Source organism: Wyeomyia smithii, chromosome 2, assembly GCF_029784165.1.
Source record: "Wyeomyia smithii strain HCP4-BCI-WySm-NY-G18 chromosome 2, ASM2978416v1, whole genome shotgun sequence".
NCBI classification, from domain to species: domain Eukaryota; kingdom Metazoa; phylum Arthropoda; class Insecta; order Diptera; family Culicidae; genus Wyeomyia; species Wyeomyia smithii.
In genome coordinates, this window is record NC_073695.1 from 162,974,654 (window position 1) to 162,990,059 (window position 15,406).

The 15,406-nt window shown below is 36.9% G+C and overlaps 1 protein-coding gene and 1 long non-coding RNA gene across 5 annotated transcripts in view; one reads left to right on the forward strand and one right to left on the reverse strand.

The window, feature by feature from the left end:
* Positions 1–5,246, reverse strand: part of LOC129726115 (uncharacterized) — a 46,292-nt gene extending 41,046 nt beyond the window's left edge. Inside the window, exon 1 of the long non-coding RNA XR_008728247.1 lies at positions 4,999–5,246. This is a non-coding gene — a long non-coding RNA (uncharacterized LOC129726115). The remainder of the gene's footprint in view (positions 1–4,998) is intronic.
* LOC129726106 (kelch-like protein 18) overlaps positions 1–15,406 on the forward strand; it is a 205,762-nt gene that overhangs the window by 143,443 nt on the left and 46,913 nt on the right. For all 4 annotated transcript variants that reach the window (XR_008728241.1, XR_008728242.1, XM_055682758.1 and 1 more), the window contains 4 exons: positions 10,844–10,914; positions 10,970–11,042; positions 11,118–11,237; positions 11,346–11,401. Coding sequence is in view for 2 of the 4 variants with exons in the window: in XM_055682758.1 (XP_055538733.1) it covers positions 10,844–10,914; positions 10,970–11,042; positions 11,118–11,237; positions 11,346–11,401 (320 nt within the window). In the remaining 2 variants the exon portion in view is untranslated. The remainder of the gene's footprint in view (positions 1–10,843; positions 10,915–10,969; positions 11,043–11,117; positions 11,238–11,345; positions 11,402–15,406) is intronic.

Sequence of the window (15,406 nt, forward strand, 5' to 3'; positions counted from 1 at the left end):
TTGTTCCATAAGACCCTATTAAATTTCATTGTAATCGGATTTTTAGTTTAGAGGTTATGTATCAAAATGTAAAAATCATGAAACATCATTGATTTCAAATGAACAGGCTACCTGAAATACCCTTAGCTTTTGAATTTCATAAAGATTGAACTTGTGGTTCAAAAGTTATGACAAGAAACGTGTTTTAAAGACTACGTAATCTCACTCATGTTTCTCAGAGATGGCTGAATCGATTTTCATAAAATTAGTGTCAAATGGAAGGTCTAGTTGCCCCATAAGACCCTATTGATTTGTTTTGCAATCAGAGTATTACTTTGCCTGTTATGTTTAAAAATGTGAAATCCAGCTATGTCAAGGAACATATTCCGAAGACTACTTGAACTCACTCACTTTTCTCAGAAATGGCTGACCCGATTTCCACAAAATTAGTGTCAATTAGTGTCTAGCTGCCTCGTAACACCCTATTGAATTTCACTGTAATCAGACTGTAACTTCGTCTATAAAGTACCAAAATGTGAAAATCAGGCAAACTTCATTATCTCAGTAACTACACAACCGATTTGATTAATATTATTATGAGATGAGCAGGCTAGTTAAGGGTTAACTAATGAATTATGATTGAACACGTGGTTTCAAAGTTTGGCTGCCCTATACGTTCCCATTTCATTTCATTATAATCGAACTTAAGCAACCGTTATGTATTGAATTGTTAATAAAACAACGAAAGTCTATTATCTCAAAGATTACATGACTCATTTGAACATAACTAGTGTCATACGAACTTCATAACAATTTGATATGTGGGTTAAAAAGTTACGAAAAGAAAAGAAATTCAAAGACTATTCAAATCTATACCTGCTTTGATCGATATATGTGGCATCAACATAAATTAAATGTGGTATCGTACTATTTGAACGTTCCAAATTCATTGATTCCTTGCGATGTGTTTGAAGTCTGCAAATGCACGACGAATCGGCCATAGAATATGAACAAATTCAGATAACAAATCGTTTGAAATGATTGGTTTTATCATGACAACATCATCGACTTTTGGCTTCTGTACATCACCTTAATCATGGGCGTAGCCAGAATTTCGATTAGGGGGGGGGGCAAGTTCTTCAAAATTTTAGAAGAAAAAAAATGGTATTTTGAAAAAAAAAATATAGTAGTTAGTGATCAACACGGATTTGCTCGGTACTTTTGCCGCTACAATGTCCTTAGTGAATCAACTGAAAACCGGTGCAATTCCACGCAACATAGGGCAAGCATTTCAATTGTTTTTGATCTGGCTGATACTTTACACTGCCCGTAATTCAAAAATTGGCTAATATGCCATTTTTACCAAAAGGACAAAACAGTTTTTCGTAAACACCCTAAACAAGGTCCCTATGATTTTGCCTAATATCCAACGATTTTGGCGAATATCCAAAAAAAATGAGGAATTGGCTTATATCTAATATATTTCAACCTGTGGCTTGTACACGAACCAGTGTGTTATTACTGCGATTTGTTTCGTCTAACTTTCGAAAGTGTGTGTGCATCAAATTTTGCTTTTTATACGAAGACTATTCGATGCAACAAGAATTTATTTGCAAAACTCAATTATCAAAAAACGTGACTGTTTCCTTCTGTCATAAATACTTACATTTTCAGAAATGCTATTTAGCTCTTTGATTACAAGTAATGAAGAGAAGAAGAGTGTATTCGCAGCTTTTGAAAATTACAGCGTGGTGAAGCTGCTTTTTTCCTTGTTTCAATAGCTCGAGCCTCACGTTTCCGCAACGGTCTAATTGGTTGCACGAAAGAATTGTCTCGTCGTCCTTCTCGTCCTCACTTGTGCTGCCGTATTGTTTCATTAACGTTTCTAACGTATGCGTTAAAAAATGGACTTTTTTCGGATAGTGGTAAAAAATAAATAGGACAGATAACTGAGTTTGATAAATTTCCTATGGAAGGTAATTATGTTAGCTTACTTGCAAAAAAAACTACGCTCTTGCGCGCGGCCTTCCGGCAGTTAACATGAACATTCGCCATAGCGGACGAAAACATGTGTGAAGGCATGTTATTTAATTCTTTTTTCGTTTTATTTATCAATTTCTCCTGTAATTTCGCGACAAAATTGTTGAAGTAGATTTTACGCTTCAGGCTTGCCAGAAATCCTCGATGAGACGCATCTTGGGAACGTTGGGCGGGTTCGCCAACTTGGGTACCATATCGACATTTAGCTGTTCCATCTCCTCAAACGATCGCCTCGAATAGTGAGCCGACTCTAGATCCGGCCAAAACACCGTGTCTTCGGCCTTATGGTATTTTTCGGTGAACGACGCAACATCCTGCAGGTACTTCGTACTATAATGCCCTACCAGTCGTTGCCATCCAGGGTGACACAGATCTCGTCGTCCATCACCACCGCCACGTCGTGAATTGCCGGGAAAATCGATTTGACCATCTTATTCAGGCGCTGCCGCTGCGTCATTGCCTGCAGCTCCGAGACTAGTGAACGGGTATTGACCGTCCATGTTCGCCAAGCACTGCTTGATCGGTTGCACAGACCTCCAGGCCAAGCGCACGCAGCGATGTAGCCACTTTTACCTCAGTCTTCTTCTTCAGTATCCTTTGGAGTTTCTTGTCGCTCAGGGTCGTCGGCCGTCCGGAACCAGGTTTTCTTTCAATGCTCTGATTGGTGTCCAATAGTGCCAAGATGTTGTAGATGCCGGAACGGGCGTATCCGGTGTCCACGAACTGCCGCACGATGTCCGTTTTCGACGCGGCGGGGTACCATTATTTAAACACGCAAATGAATTTTTTTCTGATGACTCATGGTTTAGTTTCGTCAGTGCGTGTAGAGATAAACCCTTGAAAAATTGACAACTTTTGTCCATTTTTTGGCGCAAACGTTATTAAAGTTATGGAAAATAAAATTCTGCTCCAATTTCAAAAATTAGGGGGGGGACAACGCCCCCCCCCTGCCCTCCCTCTGGCTACGCCTATGACCTTAATTCTGAATATATTCATATTGGGTGGTATTCGGTCATTTTCAGCAAATTTTCTGGCATCAATCTGACACCGGAAATACTCATATTGGGAGGTATTTAGTTGTTTTGCTTGTTTTCCAGAAACTAACAGTGGTCGTCTTTAAATTCAAAATGGTGTCAAGGGTCAATGTTTGGTTTCTATGCATCATCTCGATTACGGAAATATCCATATTGAGTCTTATTTGGTCATTTTCGACTGTTTCCTATAAGTTGCCATTTAGCGATTCAAAATGGTGCCTGTTTTTCACAAACCGGAAGTCGCCATCTTGGATTTCCAAATGGTATTTAAGACAATTTCTGGCCTCTGAGCGTCATTCTGGTTGAAGAAACACCCATATTGGGTGTTATTCGATCATTTTCCGCTGTTTCCCAGCAACCGGAAGTCGCCAACCTAGAATGTAAAATGAGGTCTGTGGTCGATTTCAGCTGCTGTGTATCATTCTAGATCCGGAAATACTCATGTTAGACGGAAATCGGCCATTTTTGGCTGTTTTCCAGAAACCACAAGTTGCCATCCTACAATTCATAATGGTGTCTGAAATCGATTTGTGGCTCCAGTGCATCATTACGACTCCGGAAATACCCACATTGGGTGGTATTTGGTCGTTTGCCGCTGTTTTTCCGAAACCGGAAGTCGCCATCTTAGAATTCAAAATGGTATCTGTGGTCGAATTCAGCTCCTGTGTATCATTCTTTATCCGGATATTATTATATTGTGTGGAAATCGGCCATTTTGGCTGTTTTCCAGAAACCGGAAGTTGCCATCTTACAATCCAAAATGTTGCCTGAGGTCGATTGTGGAACATATTTGTTACCACTAAAAACATTTACCTGCCAAATATGGTTCCATTTAGTTGATTAGTTCGCGAGATGTACAGAAATTTGTGCAGAAACATGTGCCTCCAGAAAACGGAGGGGCGTTGAGCCATTATGGACAGATTTATTACCCCTTAAAACATCCACATGCCAAATTCGGTTTCATTTGCTTGGTTTGTTCTTGAGTTGTGCAGAAATTTATGTTTCATTTGTATTGGACCCCTCCTTTCCAGAAGAGGGAGGGGTCTCAAACTATCATAGGAACCTTTATCGGGACCAAAAACCCCTACATACAAATTTTCACGTCGATCGGTAGTTTTCGAGCCTATATGGATCAAACAGACAGACAGACTGACAGACAGACCGGACTACATTTTTATATGTATAGATTACAACATCAATATTTTAGAACCTAAAGAGTGAATATACATTTATTGGATTGAAGCGTTCATGTAAATCTATTTTTACAAATAAAAGTTTGAATGAGAAAGGCTGGGTCTGACCGCTAGGTGGATTAATTTAAGTTTTCCTTGTAGAAGAATGAACCACTGCGACCATTGTTTGATCTATTGTGGTATGCTTCACCTTACTCTAAGTGTGTACGAGCAGGTACATCACAATTTAGTGCTGTTTATTTAGTGGAAGCCGAATTTTTTACGCTCAGACTACAAAAGTAAGAAGAACTCTAACCTCAAAATTGTATAGGAAAAGACCACAATCCCGTTTCACCTTAAGGTGAATAACTTTTTCTACAAATTTTGTAGCGGCTTACAGTCTTCAGAAGAATTATCCCCAGGAAAATTTCCTACAAATATCATGTATTGGTATATTTTAAGGAGCCAACTGGAAATTTCTAGAGGATAAGTTTTGAAAAAGTGGATTTTCCAATATAAAATCGTATGGAAACTTTAAAAATCGGGCGCAAATCAAGGGTTCCACCGATCGATCTGAAAAGTTACACAGTTGTTACAGGACCCATAAGGAACACGAAAAGTGCATGGGAGCGAAAAAATTACACCAACGCTTTTTTCCTATACGACTGTGTCCCAGTCTATTGGACACACATACTCATTATTTACTAATATTTATCATAAATACTTAAGCTACTAACAAATCCCCCCCCCCCTTAAAAAATAATAAAAAAAACCTTTTTAGCGTTACGTTTAGGGCTTCTTTTGCAGCCATTTTTACTTATTTCTCGGTTGACACTTATGTTTTACTTCGGCGAAGTTTGTCCTCTCAGCTCGATACTTCCACATTCGTAAAAAAACACATCATCAAGTTTTTTAATCTGTTAAGAGAGTCGTTCTCTATTCACTAATAAAGTTCACACTTGGTTTAGGTTCGCCACCGATTTGGCGATTTTTAATGTATGGGCGCGGTTGTGCCGCTTGTTCATTTGATATAAGTTTATTGCGATATGTACTGCCACAGTATTAAATTCAACTCCCACTCGTACTCCGCATAATATTCCGTGTGTAAGTCCAACGTATTTTGCACATTCACCTGCGGGTCGCCGCTATTCTGTGCGGTCTTTGAATATGATTTCCCCATTTGTTTTTTTTCGCTAAAGTGTTGGCCATTCCATTTCACTTATTTTCACTTTATGAGTTTTTATTGTCTATCAGAATTCAAAATTATGAGTTTTTCTTATTGTTGAAACTGGTGGGGTTGTTCTCCCGCAACTTTGACCACCTTTTGCGTTCTAGATCGTAAAATACCTTCTTTTGCGCCATTGGAAAGTTGGGTGGCGTTTTACGTATCACTTTTTTCTTCTATGTCCGGGACGTATGCCGGAGCATCACACTCATCCCAACATTCTTCATTAATTTTCTCACTAAGTTCTACGGTTCATTATTCACTTCACTTGATTAACGTGTTGCACTAATATCACCTGGTTTATTTTGCTGCACGGACCGGCGTGGTTTTTTCTAACTTTTTTTCGGTTTAAATAGTCGGTTCATACAGTTTTCGCGTGTTTAGCAGTGATCAGGGTCTACGCGAGATAACCTGTCACGGTATGCCATGTAGGTTGATTGTTTCTTCGAACCGGGGAGAAGGACTTGTCAATGTCTTTAACCGGCATCGCAAGCTATGGTGGACTTATGGAAAGTATCCACCAGCTAGGACCGGCATTAAACAACACAGTTCCTTGGTATGTTCAGAATCGACTGGTTTATTCTAATCGGTACGGCTTTTTTATATTATTTACAATTATTGCAGTTTTACATATTAACGTAAGAGTAAGGGTGATAAAAGACTATAAGTAAGGGTGACAAAAGACTACAAGAAAACCACTGCCAAACTGTTCAATTGTTCTTATTGCTAGGTTAGTTAATTTTGTATATGCCGAACCTAGCCGGGTATGAAATATGATCCTTGAACTTCGAGTGCAATCGATTGCGGGTCGCTGAAGGCGAGCAGTAAAGAATGAAAATAACTTATGGTCACTTGGGAGGCAAGTGACACATGTGTTTCGCTTTTTTTAATTGTGTGCTGTTTGTTTGAGGCGGATGGCCTTTCAGTTTGTTTATGTTTTTGAAATTTGATGCTACAGGGTGGAAGCCTTTCACAATATAGTTGCCACTGCTTTATAGAGGGTTAGGTCTCTGGGAAAAAAACGGTAATGGCTTGGGACACCAACATTCACAGGAATGGTTGAATAGCTATAATCTTCCATTTTTCCGGTTTGAGCTTTTGGAGTGAAACTGTGTTGACCAGTGTTATTAAAAAAAGTCGGCCGTTTCCGAAGAGGGAATTAATATTTATATCTCATTGAGGAATAAAGCAAAAATATTAAAGTAAAATAATAGTTAATTAAATCGAATAATAACCACAAACAATGGTCCAAATCTTACAAAAATAAACATTTTCTTTTTATTCTCGCTTATTTTCCGTCGGTATAGTTCCGCCACTGTTATTGTGCCAATTACCGACGCCAAGAGAGGCGACTCCACTCAGGACCCTAACTTACGACCCGTTGATTAACGGACCGGCGCCAACGACTTTACTTCCTCATGCGATGGCAGGCGTAAAAGATGTATCATTAATAAGTCTGTCATATTGATTTAAAATATTTGAATTTGAGAAGAAGTTTAGAGTTACAGTATTTTCCAAGCAATGTCCGGAACAAGGTTGTTAATCGATAATTTTTCATAAACGCCGATAACGATACCGTCTGTTATCGTCATTGTCAAAGACGATAGCTACTGGACGGTATCGAATCAATAACGTTTGTCAACCACTGCAATACCAGTTATTGCTTCACTACATATATCAATTAGATGCATTTTAAATGCAAATATGACAATGCTAAATACCTTACTATTCGAATTTGTGCTTCAAAAAGCGCCTCATATAATAAAACAATCAAAACTGAGACATTTATTTTTCTGATGAGCAGCGAAACATAAACAAATAAAGAAAGGATTCTTCCTGTTGCCTAGTGATGTGTTGTCTCCAACCCTCCGACGTAAAAAAAATTGTCGTTGCACCATTCGCTACCACAGCAGACAAAACTGGCATAAGACGTTAGTGAGCTGATAACGTCTAGTAACTATAGTCATCGCCGATATCGTTAATGTTTGAAGACGCTATCGTCATCGCCAATAACGATACCATACGTTATCGGCAACGGTGATGACGATTATCGACGATAATCTATATATAATTAATACAACCTTGGTCCGGAAGTCCAATCGACGGTTATGGGCCGTTAAACAGCAACAACGGTGCTAGAGGCAATCAAGAACGGTATTTCCAAGAACTATGCCGCTCTAGTGTACGGAATTCCAAAGAAAACCATTTTGCCATTTATTATGTAGTTGACAAAATGAGCCGTACCGCCCCAATATTGTAGTGCATTTGCCCCTGGGTTGGGTGTATTTTTCCTCATTTGCATGGCGCTTCTTGTCTCTTTGTTGCGGTGCATTTTACCCCAGCAAGGATTTTTACCTCGATTGGTGACTCTTCCAAATTGTTACACGCACTCAAAAAAACTAAATTAATCTACCTAGCGGTCAGACCCAGCCTTTCTCATTCAACTTTATTATTTGTTTAAATTGGTTTACACGAACACTTCCATTTTCAGAAAAATACACCTTGATAATATTTGCTGGATTTATTCATCACTCTAAATAACAAATTTTTGGTAGCCAACAGTGCAACTATACCGAGCATTTGAAACATAACATTCAAAAACATATGAACATACATTAGCACATGCATATAACATGAATTAAATATGTTTCAAATATATAACGCAATTTTTTTTGATCATGGTATAATCGGTCAATCATATTTAGATTGGACTCGGTAATCTATCATTCGATAAAGTATCATTTTAGATTCGATTATTTATAGTAGGATTTTTTTCTACTTCAAATATGACTTTCTTTTCACAACTTTTGAACCACGTGATCATTTATGCAATCATAATAAGTCATCAGTTAACTCTTACCTAGCCCCTTCATTTTTTATTTATTTATTCTTTAAAAATCATCCGACACAGGGTCTTAATGAATTGGTGGCTGGGAAAAGCCGCCTTGAAAAAGCAGTAGCGGTTTTCAAAGCGGCATAAAAACCCGGCATCTTGATAACAGGAAGATTACAAACATATGACAATACTTTTCAATACAATGATTTTAAACATACAAGCAGTAGTCAAACAAATAAACAGTAGTCAAGAGCTAAAAAATAAAATTTTGTCCATTTAAATTGTACTCCTCTGCGAGATGACCGATGGGTTCATGTAGGCCATAATTAGTGCGTTGCGGAGGTAGCTGTAGGATAACAGAATTATTCAAATCGGTTGTATAGTTTCTGTGATATTGAAGTTTCGTGGTTTTCACATTTTGATACATTACAGATGAAGTTACAGTTTGATTACAGTAAAATTCAATAGGGTGTTATGAGGCAGCCTATCATTTGACACTAATTTTGTGGAAATCGATTCAGCCATCTCTGAAAAAAGTGAGTGAGTCCAAGTAGTCCTCGAATTTTTTTTTATAGCTGGTTTTCACATTTTTAAACTTAACAGAGAAGTCCAGAACACGTTTCTGCTCATAACTTTTGAACCATATGTGCAATCTTTCAAAAATTCAAAAGTTAAGGGTTTTTCAGGTATCCTGTTCTTTTGAGACCGATTTTGTTCAAATCGGTTGAGTAGTTTCTGAGATAATGATGTTTCGTGATTTTTAAATTTTGATACATACTCTCTAAACTAAAAATCCGATCACGATAAAATTCAATAGGGTTTAGCGTTACACACACACACACATACACACACACATACACACACACATACAGAAAATGCTCAGCCCGTCGAACTGAATCGAGTGATTTACGACATTCGGCCCTTTGGAGCACTTTTATACCTTTAGTTTTTTCAGTGATTGCTATACCTTTCTAGGAGAAAGGCAAAAATGTGTGTTATGCATTTTCTATGATGGTTTAGCATCTGATGCAAGGTTGACCGAATAAATAAGGGTTTTGATATTATGATTAGTATATAACAGTGGTTTTATCTCTCAGCTTCAACAAGAATACAGTCTGCTTCCGTTATCTTGTACCTTTTACATCAGAGACTCCTACACAAATTGTTTGCTAGACGGGTTACGGGTTTGAAAAATATCAAACCCGACCATCTTTATAGCTTGCGTCCTTTCCGGCAGTTCATGTGGGAATAAGTAAAGACATTTACATATAGGGTAACGGGGGTATTTTGGCCCACATGCATCTTTTGGCCCACCCGGTAACATTTTACGCATTTTATCTGATAAATTCAATGAATATTGGAAAACTATGCATGCAACATTGAATAACACACCTAAGAATCATACTACACTGTAATTTTCGCGAAAAACTGGCTCTAGGTAGTGTTATTTTGGAATAAGTTCATACATATTCAAAGTCATGGCTGCGTCAACCCAAAGTCAAGAGGAAGTGGTAATATACAAGTCAACGTCCGGAAGCTATAGTAACAAATATGTATGCTCTTCAAACAATTCGTTGTTGTAGTAACATCAATATAATGTCATAGAAACAGTTTGTATACTCCAATTTGTTGGAAAAAGTTGAAAAAGTGGTTAAACGCATGGCCGAAATATGTTTGCCTCTTTCTGAAGCAAACATATTTTGGCTATGCCAAGTTTTGACATCTCCCTTGATTACCGTTCGGCCGTTGCACGTGAATAAAGAAGCAGCTTGTGACAATTTACAGGTAATTACTTCTTAATTTATCACATTTAACGATATGAACTTGGATGAGAATGCCTGTAAAACCGCTATAAGCCAAATTATTTCATTTTTAGATGCCTGAAATTTACAAAAATTCACAGCAGAAGGATGTTCACCTCAAACCCACTATTTTTGCTCGAAAAATACCGATGATGATCTTAAACATAATTAGTCCGAACTATTTCCATATACGTCTGTAGATATAAAGGTGGGCCAAAGTAAAAATTTGGTGGACCAAAATATGTTTTTAGTATTTCGTAGAAATTTTGAAATTTCTAGGATATTTTTCAATATATTGCATTGTTGAACGGTGTTTATTAAAATAGACACTTAGCTTTTGACAATGGTATAATAGAGTAAGTATTTATGTTGAAAAATTGTGTTTGTTTTTAATGAAATGTGCGAACACTTCCCAAAGCTGGCCAAAATACCCCTGTTACCCTAGTTGTTATGAAAAGAATTCAATATCACAAACTCGGTCGGGAACCTAATAAAAAAAAACCTATAATTTGTCGAGATTGAAATTTTGTGATATTGTGAGTGGCATTTAGAGAGATTTAGCAAAACTCTACAATTCCGTGGAACTATAATTTCGAGTTATCCAAAATTGCACTTAAATGATTAAAACCCCCACTGCCTCTGACACCACACTCAATATTAAATACCATAAATAAAATATGGTAGTAAACATTAAATATTTTGGGGAATAGCTGTTATCGAAGTTTTTATTACAAATGAATATATTTGTATTACAGGCGGTCATGATGGTTTGTCAATTTTTGATTCCGTGGAACGATACGACGTATCAACAAACACATGGACCAAGGTATATCGCTACTAATTTTTTAATCCTCATGTTCCGTAATAACTAAATTTTGCAGGTCCGTTCAATGCTAAATAGAAGATGCAGACTAGGCGTAGCCACATTGGGTGGAAAACTATATGCTTGTGGCGGTATTTGTTTGTTCTTTATAACGTTTAAGCTCGCAGTTGTTTTTTATATTCATGTTATATACTTTGTTTAATTAGGCTATGACGGAAGCTGTTTCCTCCGATCAGTCGAGGTTTATACACCAGAAAAGGATCAGTGGCAACTGATAGCACCAATGAATGTTAAAAGAAGTAGAGTAGCGCTAGCGGCTAATATGGGTGAGTGATGTAAATATCCTTTATCGCTTCAATTCGGACATGCCAAAAGTTTTTTTCATTAAATCAGATGGAAAACTTTTTGTAAGAACATCGTTTTTGTTTTTGCAGGTAAATTGTGGGCTATTGGTGGTTATGATGGCGAATCGAATCTTTCTACAGTAGAGGTACGTTTTGTAAAATTCGTGTTAGTGTATACATTTTAGTAAGGGAATGTGAAAATGCGACTTTTATTAGAAAATATCCTAAAACATACCATTTGCTAACTCAATTGATGCATATGTATTGTTCTGAAAATTATAAATACATTCTTAACCCTGATAAGATAGTCTGCGTTACTTTTATCGAATTTCTTTATTCCCAGGGCCCACCTGGGGCTATCTGGCATCTCTTTCTTGCATCGTAAATCGCAATATCGTTTCTCTTATCCCGCGTTAGTTGCCTCTACTGATTTAGGGACATCCATTCCTTTTGGTGCGGTATAAAATTGCGGTCCTGGTACAGTTCTCTAATCAGATTTTATGTAGGTTTCGTCATATATTTATATAAAAGACAAGTTTTGTATGTATGTATGAGTGTTCCAGCATAACTCTCGAATGCCTGAACCGATCTCAACCAAACTTGGCATACGTGTTCTTTGTACAAAGGAAGTGGTCATAGAAATGTTGGGGAGAAGGAGGGGCAACCTTCAAAGGAGGAGGGGTTGTAAATTGATAAGAAAATCAAGTTTTTTCGTGCATTATGAGAACTTTTCGAATGAATACAATGATTTTCAGGCCTTAAGTCATGTCTGGAGGCCGGCAATTGATTTCCAGAACTTAGAACATGATGTCGAAAACGGGAAGGGGCAACTATCAAGGTGGGAGGGTGTTTTAATTGATAAGAAAGTCAGGTCTTTTAGTACATTTTTGAAAAATTTTGAATGAGTACGATAACTTTTATGCCCTCGGTCGGTCATGGCCAGAAGTTGATGTCTAGGGACCGGAATATGAGGTCTGATGTTTTTATAAAAAAAAGATGGAGACTTTCGATTTCTGGGTAGCAGTACAAAACTCTGGAAAACGTTTATAAACCTTCCAACATTGGTTTTTCCGGAACCGGGATGACCCTCAGAAACCAGAAATAAACGTCCAACGACATTTTTTAAGTTTAAGACGGCGACTTCCGGTTTCAGGATTTTGCGAAAACGAATTTATGCTCTGCAATATGTATATTTTCGGTATCGAGATGACGTCCAGAATAAAAAATACGCATGTCCGGGGCCAATTTTTGGATCCCACATGACGACTTACATTTTCCGGAAAGTTTGATAAAATAGAGAAGAAGGCTTGGACGTTATTTCAAAACGTTATTTTGAAATCAATTTGGCGATTTCTGCCTTCTGCCAAGCTGTGTAAAACTGAGTAAAATGTTTAAATAATGAAGATATTTCTAGAAAGCGAACACCCGTCCAACGCTATTTTCACATTCAAGATGGCGACATCTGGAATCTGAAACGCTGTGGATAGCAGAAGAAATTATTCAAATACTCCCTGATGTTAGGTTTATAGGTAAGAGTTGACTTTCCAAAGCGGAAAATAGGTGTCCGAACGTTTGGTGTGGTGAGGGTTGTTTTTCTGCATTGGAATTGATTCTAAACTTGCGGAAAATGTGAACATAGCCCTCTTATCTTCTAATTTTGAATAAATGTATGAAGACTGATGTTCAACAATAAGGATGGTCTTGGTATTGTTTATATAGAAAAGTAAAACAAGAAGACATAGCAAGCATTTGTTTTCACTATCAGAGGTGAAGTAAATAATTTCTGTCCTCACGGTACCTGTTACCTAAACATTAAGGTATATATTACAGTTATATTGATAATTAGTATGTGTGTATATTAAGATAACAATAAAATACTTAAGTTTTTAGTCAACATTGTGGCTCCGAATAAACGTAAGTGCATTGGTCGAACGCTATATGTTAGAAAGATGCTCACAAAAAAAAAATTAAAGCGACAATCTTAACAGAAAAGGGTGAGAGTGAAACTTATTTATTTATTTATTTCGTCAATCATGGTAGACTACATACAGTTTACTTACATATATGATAAAATTGTTTTTTCCGCGCTCAATATATATTGTTTGTTCGAGGGTTGGCTAACCTGCAGATTTATTTATTTTAGCTCCTGATGGAGAAAGGAAAAATGTGGTATATAAATAGGTTTGTAACTGAAATATTAATAAATATTTGAAATGATAGGTTGGTAAAAAATATTTAAAAATATAGAAAATTGAAGAAAAACAGAAATTTTTACACGAGCAAGGCCGGATACATTCAGCTGGTCCATAATAAAACACCCCGATTTCTTGATCAGTTAAAAAATAATGTTTTATTAGGATGTAAACAGCAGGACGCAGCCGAAACTTGGTTAAATACTGCACGTCATTTGAAATGGTGATTAATCGTTAGAGCATCTTCAGCGGTGGTCTATTTCTGGAATAATTTTATACTAGATTTACACCAGTAAAACCTGAATAGAACTAGCTAATATAGACCAACTTCGCGTTTCTCGCACCGTTGATGTATATCTTGATGCTTTAAACCGCTGACATCTGTCACCCGTCAACAATTAATACCCCATGCTATCAGTTTCCCACGAGACTCGTTGAAATATGGAGCGCTCCGCGGAGCGCTCAATATTCAACAAACGGGAATTCGATAATTTTTACGCACATTAAACGATTACTTTGGCAAGACACTTTATATCCCCAAGACTATGGATTTCACGGTTTGAGTTTAACGTCAGTGACATTTTTCAGGAAGGATTGGTACCTATGATCGAAAAACTACTGCTGCAAGTAGGGCTTCGGAGGATAGGACGTGATCCTTTAGGGCTTTTCAGAATTCTCCCTTTTGCTAGTCGGTTTCCTTGATGAAATCTCTAGCTATTTTCAGCCAAGAACGACAAAACTGTTCATTTTCCTCTTCGGAAAAGCCACAAAAATGAATTGTGATCGATGTGAAAAATCTTTGTTTTGTTTATCCTACAGCGCCCGCAAAGCTTATATGGAAATACCTAAAAATGAGGTATTCAATTGAAATATGACATTTTACCTACCAATTGGTAGCGTGCATCGTTTAGAACGATCTATTTCTTGTTCCAAAAAGTGACAAAAATAGACCAAAACGTATACCAGTCAGGGGCGACTCGTCCATAGGTGCAACCTGTGCCTTGCACACGGGGACGCAAGTCAAAAGATAAATTTTAAATTCAAATGAACATTTATGTTTTTTATGTAGTTTTTAGTTTTACTTTTAAATAGTAGCAAAGACAATAACTTGCCTTTTTTCAGAATTTGCAGTTGTGCAAGTAGGTTCAAAAGTCACGAGTCGCCCCTGAGAGAAACTAAATTGAAAAAGTTGAAACTGAAAATATTATTCAAAATGTAACATTTATAGAACAAAATGTCTTATATTTCTCCATTCTGAACCACTTACCAAAAGTTTCAAAATTATGCCAAATTCAAATATAAAAAATTATAGTAAAAAATCTACTCGATTGTTTTAATTTGAAATCTGGTGTTTATTTTATAATTTTCTAAAGTTCAATTCAAAATAACTTGAAAACGGATGCATTTAGGAAGATAAGGCTTATGAGCTTTTCGATTGTAAATAACTCATGTAGGATCATTGGAATAATTTATTCCCAAAAACGTTGTAAAGAGCTCGTAAACATAATACTGGTAAACACAGGTTTTGCCCTAGAGTTCAAACTGGAAAAAAATGAAGGATGAATGAGTGAATTTTGGTGTTTCTGGCGAAGGTAATATTTCCAGAAACTCCAATAAGTTTTTTCGTAAGCCAACGTAGGAGTGACGAACCCGGCGAGCACTTACTGTGTGGCATTTTGACGAACTTCTGCTTTTGTCGCCCAATGTAATCTGCCAAAAACAAATTTTTTTCACATTTAGATATCCTGACCTTTTCACCAGAAGTTTTATGGTAACTTCAAGTTTCTTAAAAAATAAGAAGAAACTCATCTCTCTATTGAATTAATCTTTGATGTTTTTTTAGATTTTTCTTGTTAGAAACCTAGATAAAGCCTAGATTATTAAGCGGCAAATTTTACAGGGAATAAAAATAATTTGTGCCATTTAGCGGGCCACTAATAGCAAAAAAGATCATTTACT